General features: G+C 31.8%; 1 protein-coding gene across 1 annotated transcript in view; it reads left to right on the top strand.

Annotated features, from left to right (window-relative positions):
• The first annotated feature begins 312 nt into the window (after nucleotides 1-312).
• TECRL (trans-2,3-enoyl-CoA reductase like) overlaps nucleotides 313-9,051 on the top strand; it is a 91,747-nt gene continuing 83,008 nt past the window's right edge. The window contains exon 1 of the mRNA XM_019928033.3: nucleotides 313-546. Within this exon, the coding sequence (XP_019783592.2) occupies nucleotides 313-546 (234 nt within the window). The remainder of the gene's footprint in view (nucleotides 547-9,051) is intronic.

Below are 9,051 nucleotides of genomic sequence, written 5' to 3'. Positions count from 1 at the left end.
CTCTTGTCTATTCTTATCTTACTTTGGAATTTCAGATACTACTGGCCATATTAAGAAGCAGAGATAAAAGGAGAAAGCTAGAAATAATTCCAATGCTGGTCAAGTAATCTACATTGCAGCAATTCACAATAGTGTGTTATATATAGAAAGAGATCAGTCATTGTTTTCAAGCCTGCTAAATAAAACTGAACTCTTGGAATTGCATGCCACTTGACCTTTCCAGGTTTCACCAGCAGTATTTAACTTGTTTGAAGGGAACACACTTGCAAGTGTCTCCTGTTGACAAGACAGATTCTCCTGGTAGTTCACACAATGTTCAAAAGGCACAAGTTCCTTGCTTCAGAACGCAAGAGAGAATTAACTTCCCCAGGAGCTACACGGTCCATACTGAAGAATGACCTGAGAAATTTTCACTCTTTGTCGCAATTTATACTCTCAGCAGGCCCTCTAAGATCAACTCCAGCAGTTAAACATTCAAAAACTACTCACTTTGAGATTGAAATACTTGATGCTCAAACCAGAAAGCAGATATGTATTGTGGACAAGGTGAGTTTCATTTATTTATTTAAAATTCTCTTTTTTGCCCCAAAGATTACTGATCACTTGCTTAATGCTGATAAGGCAATACCAAAATGTATTTCTGGATTTTAATATTAATTTTAAGATGAGTGGGATGGATACTTTATAATATACTTTAAAGTATACTTTATATACTTTGTTTCAGTAGAAAATATTCATTGAATTTTCATACTCAATTTAAATGGTAGCTAATAATTATTAGGTTTTGGTTTTCCTCCTAACATTGGCCATTGGCAGAAGGTAAAATTTTAGTGCTCACCTTCTCAGCCTACATGACAAAATGTCTTTCTATTCATGCACTTCCTTGCATATTCAAATTTTCAGTCTTAATAGTGTTTGTAGAAAACAGCAAGCAAAAGGCCCCAAAGTTATTAAAAGTAATATTTAGCATATATGATAAAATCTAGTCATTTGAAAATTATTTATAATTGATTTAACTGTCTTGAAATATAACCATTTCACTTTTTATGAAAAGTTAACTCATTTCAAAACTACAATGTTTAAGTTCCTAAAAAAAAGTCTTGCTTAATATGCTGTTCCTCTATATTCATATCACATATCAATGTTTCACTAAGGAAAGATAAGATATATACTTCCTAGTTTACAAAATTAAAAAAACAAATATATGTGTGTATTGTAGATATACATGTGTATGTACAATATTCCAGTCATTTTCAGTTTTCCTAAAGTTTGAAAAAACATTAGTATTTCAATTTATTATGAGAAAGATTGACATTTTTAATAAGACATATCTTTATTTTGCTTTACAGACAGGTTGAATAAGTTTTTTTCTGTTGTTCTAAAATTAAAGTTCAATCACTGATTCCATTTATCTATGCTCTAGCTGTGTTTCTAGATAAGAGGAAAAGAGAAGAAATTGTTTACTTGCTTTTAATTGCCAAGAAGATAATAATACTTTCTTATTTAGTAATTATAACACTATGACCAGCCTATTACTCGTGTAATATTAACTTTTATTTACATATGGAAATGAAAAATACAGACCTTTTACAAGTTCATGTAGGTCATATGTGGCAAATATGAAATTCAAAACCATTTCTTTGCAACTCGAAATCATATTCTTTTCTATAGTACCACTGGGGCCATGTATAAATGATAAATATGAATTATGTATAATAGACCTTTAAATTATAAACTTCAGGCATGTTACCATTTAAGTATCTCAGTAAAATGTATTTTTATATCATACAGGAATAAGACTTTTTTTTTAATTGAAGTATAGCTGATTTACAATGTTTTGTTAGTTTCAGGTGTACAGCAATGTGAATCAGTTATACATATACATATATCCACTCTTTTTTATTTAGATTATTTTCCCATATAGGCCATTACAGAGTATTGAATAGAGTTCCCTGTGCTACAAAGCAGGTTCTTATTAGTTATCTATTTTATAAATAGGAGTGTGTATATGTCAATCCCAATCTCCCAATTTATCCCCCCCGCCTTATCCCCTGGTAACCATAAGTTTTTTTTCTACATCCATAGGATTTTAAAAATAAAATTATCATCCAGAGGTTGTTGATGTTTGCAGTTTCTCACTACTGAAAATTTAAAACTTAGAAGGAAAATACAATGAAATGAAGGGGAATAAAACAATAAGTGGAATAGATATTATACTGGTCAAGGATTTCCAAAGACCAAAATTCTAAAATGAGGCTGGTTGTGTCTTTTCTGATATGTGTCTAAATGTTGACACAAAATCTCTTTAAAGTAATGAGAAAATGTTAGGCTACTAATTATTTTCCTAGTACATTTAACATTTCTGTTTTTGAGATTTTATTTGAAGCTAAGACATGGAGCTTTACATTTTTAGGTATTAATTAAACTGCACAAAATTTAAGCATGCAGAAAGCCATCATTCTTTCGAGGTAAGGATTTGGTTACACTTGAACTGTAAGAGTCCTGGTAATTGCATCTCCAGTGGCAAACCTTTAGGGAAACTCAGTAGACTAGCTAGAGATTAATTTTGGATTCCTCACAGACTTTATTGCACAATCAACACCATCTGATGTGCAACCTACTGCATCCAAATCTCTGACTTGTCAGCAGCACAAATTTTGTTTTGTCTTGTTTTAGCTTTGTAATTTAAAACTGTCTCATAAATAATGTCTCATAATAGTGTCTCATAATAATGGCAAGACATTTAAAAGAAAAAATAATCTGGATTAGTTTACTGTTTTTTTTGCTTAATGATTGTAAACATGAGAAACATTTTGTTTGTTGTCCAACATATTGTTTTTTTCTTGGACAAATTAACAGCTATATTAAGAGTAAGGTCATGTTAATTGCCTCTCATTAGACTTGGTTCTACCCAGTATACAAAAGAAGTGTTGCTTATAAATTAGTCCCTGTCTTTCAGTAACTATAATGTTATAAAGTAGTCAAGGTTGAAGGTCATATATTTTGGAACTAAGTATACCTGGACTGAATCCCTGCTACATCAGTCATATTTATCAAAGGCTTGGGAAAGTCACTGAATTGCTGATCCCCAGGACTCTTATTTAGAACATAGGTTAATAAAATCTATTTTGTAAGCCTATAGTGAAGAGTAAGATATGTAACACATTTAGCATAGTGTCTTGAACGTAATAGGGAAACTAATTTTTTTAATTTAATAATCACTTGGAAAGAGAAATTTAATCTGCATACAAATCCAAGAAAAAATAAGTGATGAAACTCGTGATACTGGCACAGTCTGTAAATTTGACTTCTTGACAATTGCCTATTGACATGATCTGGTATAATGCTTATGTTAGATATGAATTTTCAAATATGAGTAGGATGTATGTATTTTAGTAATATATGCTGATCTCAGAAATTTTGTTTGCATCTAGATATTATAACTTTAACTTCAGAATGGACAAAGTATTTACTCAAGATATTCATAAGACAAAAACATTAAATGAATTCCTTGGATTAAAGAAAACATATTGAATCATGTTCTTTTACTTACACACACACACAAACACACACCCCAAAGAACCACAAATCCTTCTACTGCCTTCATTATCTTCTCCAGCTTCTATCCCATTTCTCTCCTTACTTTCATTGTGTTCATGTTGTCTGTACACATTTTCCTCTTCTCATTCTATACTGAACCCACTGTATTCAGGCATTTGCCTCTATCACTTCTCAGAATATGAACTTGCTGAGGTCACCAGTGAGGCAGTAATAAATACCTTGCTAAATCCAAAGGTCGGTTCTCATGCTTCACTTACTTAGTATATGGTCAACATCTGCCACTGCTAAGCACATCCTTCTCCTGAAAACATGTTTGCTCTTTGAGTTCCAGAATAACACACACATTTTTTAAAAACCCATATCATTGGCTTCTCCCTTTTCTCCTGCTGCTTCTTCATTATCTGACTTATTAGGTGTGGACTGTCACCAACTCAGTCATCAGGACTTTTCCACATCTTTAGTCATTTACTTTATGGAGTCCTATAGCTTTAAATATCATCTGCATATTGATAACTCATAAACATAAAACTACAGCTTATTCTTTTCCCCTGAAATACAAATCCATTTATCTATGTATGTATCTATCTGTGTATTTATCTATGTATCTGTGTATTCATCCATCTATCTATCCATCTACTTGGATATTTACTAGGCATTTCAAACTTGGTGTATCTAAAACTGAGCGCTTGGTCTTCCCAAAAAAATTTTCCACAGAGTTTTCCAAATCAACAAGTAGCAACTACATCTTTCAAATAGCTCAAACCAAACACTTAGAGGCATCATGACTCATCTGTTAATCTCACAGCCCACATACAATCCATCTTCTTTGATACTTTCAAATATATCCAGACTGACAAATTTTCACCACCTCTAAATGCCCGCACTTCTAAATCTTTCCTCTGCTCCGTCCTTAGCACATTCAATATATTCTCTACATAGCAACCAGAACTAGCCTGTTAAAATCATGTCAGATAATATCATTCCCTACTCAGAACTAGTCAGTCTCTTCCTTTAGGTCTTTACTTACCTGTCACTTTTTCCTTGGGGCCCTTTACCTGTGTAAAATTGCAAAATCTGCCAGTATCCTCTATTACTCTTCCCTGTTCTACTTCTTTGCTAACACTTATCACTATTTAACATACTGCTTATTTTCCTTTTTTTCATTTTGGTTATTATTTGGTCTACCCCTATTATTCCAGTTTCACAAAATCAGGGCTTTGGGTATTTTCACTCCTGTATCTCCAACATTTAAAACAGTGCTTGGCCCAAAGAAAGGGTTTAACCAATATTTACTGAATAAATCGATGCCTGTTCAAGGGATATATGGATTTGATAATGCACTCATGTTTAGCAGTGACAGTTTTTGGATGGAGGAGTATGATATTTGAAAGTACTTTTTACTATTTTCTAAATCTAATTATCAATCAAATAAATGTAAATATATTCATAGAAAAGGACATTTAATTAAATCATTCTACTGAATGCCCAAATTCCTCTCGGCTTGCTCCCAACAAAAATGTATAGAATTCAACTTTGTACTGTGTATAATTTACTAACAAATAGTCATGTTCTGATTACAAAGGCTAACAAGCCCTTCATAAAGAAAGAAATGCAGATGGAAATATTTAACTGATGTAGTTATTTCCCATGAATAATTAAAATAATATAACTATAAAGAATGATGAAAATGGAGAGCATATTTTTTAAAAATATTGTTAAATATCACCTTAATTATTTTTTGGAACATCAAAAATGTATATGAAAAATACATTTTAAAAATTTAACAGTGTAAAATGGAATAATTTCCAGTTGCTAACTATTCCTGTCTCACTTCTATTTTTTAAAATGTCAGAAGCTTATCTAGTGACAAGTGGATGATTCAAGAGCAAGGAAAGAACTCTAAAATGTTAGGGTTGATAAACATTTCCAATATCATCACATTCTTTTTTCTTTAATCTTTTCTTCAAGGAACTTGACCTCAAGAGCCCTCTATCACCTATATACGCTAAGTAAAAATTCTCAAAAGTTTTTTAAAGGCTTCTTATGAATAAAATAAAGTACTCAAAAATTCTCCTATCCTTTTAATGATAAAAATACCAATGTTCACCAGAAAACTGTAGAGAGAATAATAGGGTAGTAAGATTTCATAAAAACTGTACTTTTAATACTTCAGTTAGAAAATTTGAGAATTCTTAATGTCTGAGTTTGCCACTTTTAATACTTCACCTTGTACATGCGATTTAGCATATTTATGCCTTAATTTGCTCATCTGTAAAATGAGAATAGCACCTGCCTTAAAATGGCCTAATGGCAGTTTTCAGAATTTCATGTGTAAGCAAGTAACAATATCTTCTTTCTCTTCCATTACTCCTTTCTCCTTCTCTTCTGTTTTTTATTCCTCGTTTCCTCCTCTGTTTTGTTGCTCTCTTCTTCCCATGCCTGTCCCCTTTTTTCTCCTCTCCACCCCCATCCCCTTCATCCTATTTCTTATGATGCAGAATGATATAATTGAAAATTTATGACCTTTGGATTTACATAGACTACAATTTTAATATAACTCTGGCCTGTTTTTTCTTTTTCCTTGGATATGGTCTAATACCTCTGCCCCTTATTATCTTTTTCTACAAAAGGATTTAGATATTATTATTCTTCCCCTGTGTAGATGAAGAAAAGGTGGCACAGAGACTCGAAAAGAAGAACTTAGTGTGTGTTAGAACCAAGCTTTGAACCTGGCTAATACACATTCTGTGCCTTGCTCTTAACTATTATACAGTATAATGTGAAAGATTAATGACCTCCATTAGCCAAGATTCTCATGTTCTATTTAATTTCATGATTAGGGCATCTGACTTCCAATACAATGTGTTTCAGGACAGAGGTAGGAAGGATCTTACGCATTCTATTTTATATATATAAATATAAAATAGCATTATTTAATATTCAAACCTAGAAATTAAAAATATTTTAAATTCCTTTTAATAATAAAGACAAAATATGCTCAAATTTTTGCATCATTAATAATTAAGAAATTAAAATAAATAGTTCCTCCCAAAAGAGGTAAGTAATGTAATCATTTTATACGAACCCAGAGGATCTCCAATGTCAACCTCTCTTTTATATATACTTGAGAATTCCGTAATACAGCATGTGGTTCTAACATCAAAAAAATCAGTGTTTAATATTATCTGCTCTGACTTATATTTCTCTCAGAAAATGTAGACCTATTATATAGATTTGGTCACAATATATAGTCCAAATATATAATGTGATGAGAGACAATGTAGTAAAAATGTGTATGCTCTGAAGTCAGACATATTTGTGTCTGCACTTGAGCTTTGCAAATCATTAAAGTCTTATCACCTTAACATATTACTTAACTACTCTGAGTCTTGGTTTTCCAAGTAGGGTAAATTACAAATCAAAGTAGGGTAAATATCTATCTTCCAGGAGTATCTAAGGATTTTATATTTGTATGCAAAATGTAACACCTTGTCTGCCACATGGTTATTTTTCTGCTAATGAACATTGTATTTTAGATAGTGGCAATATATTTTAAAATATTATTATTCCATTAAAGTGGGAAAATAACTGAATTGATACTTTTCTATTATGACTATAAAAATTTAGGCATTTAAAAATGATAGCTATTATTATCCCTTTCTGAAATGATTAGGAAGCATTAGAATTAGAAAACATAGTCACAGGGACCCATCTTTGTAGTATCAGTTTCTAGAATTCTGTATCCTACTCCCATACTCCAAATAATATGCATTGGTTACTTATACTATGTTATACCATGAAAGATACCAATGGATATACAAACATTGCATGTCAATTTAATAGTAGAGAAAAAAACAAATATACTCTAGAAAACTATTCATGAGGGGAATTTACAAAACTAATATATAGTATTACATATAATCAACTAAATTATGTCTATATTTTTCCACTTTCCAATTGTATCACCATCTAAGAAAACTGTTTTTATTTACAGTTAAGCTAAGAAGATGTACTTGCATTTTACTTTCTGCTGTGTTATTCTGCTGTGTAAAGCTATGTTATTTGCATGGCTACATGATATGAGCTCAAAGGTTTTGAGGCAATCATTGTTTGAAGTAATATTACCCTTAAAATGATTTCAATTGACTATTATCAAGTACCTACAAGAACGTCTTGCAGGGACATAATCCTAGAACAGCACCTGCCTTCCATTTCTCTCCTCCCCTCCTTCCTACTTTCGTTTTTCCCTGTTTTTCTTCATATACGTTGAAGAATACCAGCCTTCTAGTTGGTAGGCCCTTTAATAGACACTAGGAACATCAGCATAGAAACCAATCCAAACCACACAAAATCTGTTCCCTCCTCTTCAAATGTTCACCATATTGTAATGGATAATTACATGTAAATAGTCCAACACAAGATGATATAACCTAAGCTAAAGTAGAGGTAAGAACAAGGTGCTGAGCACAGATGGATGATTTTTTTTCTTCTATTGAAGAAAGTGGCTTTAGAAATCTCTTCCTGTTATAAGGAGTACCAGCACACTGAACGATCATCCTGGGGATGGCTCTAACAGTAAAGGGCAATCTCCTAAAGTAGAAATTATCTCCTCTAAATGCCTTACATCCTCGGCCTTTCAGGCTTTAACTGAAAGCATATTGCTATAAGCACACCTCTGGAGAATTTAGGAAGGAAGGCAAAGATGAACTCCCTACCTACTTAAGAACTTCAAATGTGTACACTTTTCACCATTAGTATACTATATTTTATTAGTGAATTTTTAAACTGACAGTCATTAAATAATTTTCAATCCCTGTTGATCTACTGGGATTCAACTAAGTAAACTGAGCCCACCAGTCTGTCACCACATAAAGCCTATGAAGCCTATGAATGTCACACACATTTATTTTCCTATGAGAGGTTAGTTCTCTTTTAGACAGATTTATTTTGAACTGCCTACTACATCTAGCTAACATATATTTCAGAATTGATCTTACTCTTAAACCAAGGAATGCTGTACTTCTGCCTTCTTATAAACTCATCATTCTAACATCATATTGTAAAAAGACTGAATTATTACCTCTCCTTTTTTTCTTATGGTAGTTTGTTTTCTCATTACACATTTTTACTGCCTCCCAAATAACCATGTAATATTACTTCATGTTGGGTGTCTCTGAATTGTAATTATTGGTTATTTGATTTTTTAAAAAAAAATCAAAATGTGAGGTAGTTAGTAATATCCTTTTAGAAGACATTTGATGAATTACTGCCTAACTGAGCCCTTTACTTGTCAATACTGATCTGTGTGCCATTAAATATATATTTATTATCTGCTTCTCATAAACTTTATTTAATAAAATCCTGTAATAGTCTGAATTTAATTTAATCACAACTTTAACATAGAATCCTGAGGCAATCATTCAGATATAGGCTACTACTTTTTTATAGATAGAAAAATTTCAAAAAGCTCTCACTCTAAAATCCCTGAGA

The sequence above is a fragment of the Tursiops truncatus genome, chromosome 5 (assembly GCF_011762595.2).
Source record: "Tursiops truncatus isolate mTurTru1 chromosome 5, mTurTru1.mat.Y, whole genome shotgun sequence".
Classification (NCBI taxonomy): Eukaryota; Metazoa; Chordata; class Mammalia; order Artiodactyla; family Delphinidae; genus Tursiops; species Tursiops truncatus.
The sequence above is the reverse complement of the archived record's forward strand: the minus strand, read 5'-3'. Positions and strand labels throughout refer to the sequence as shown.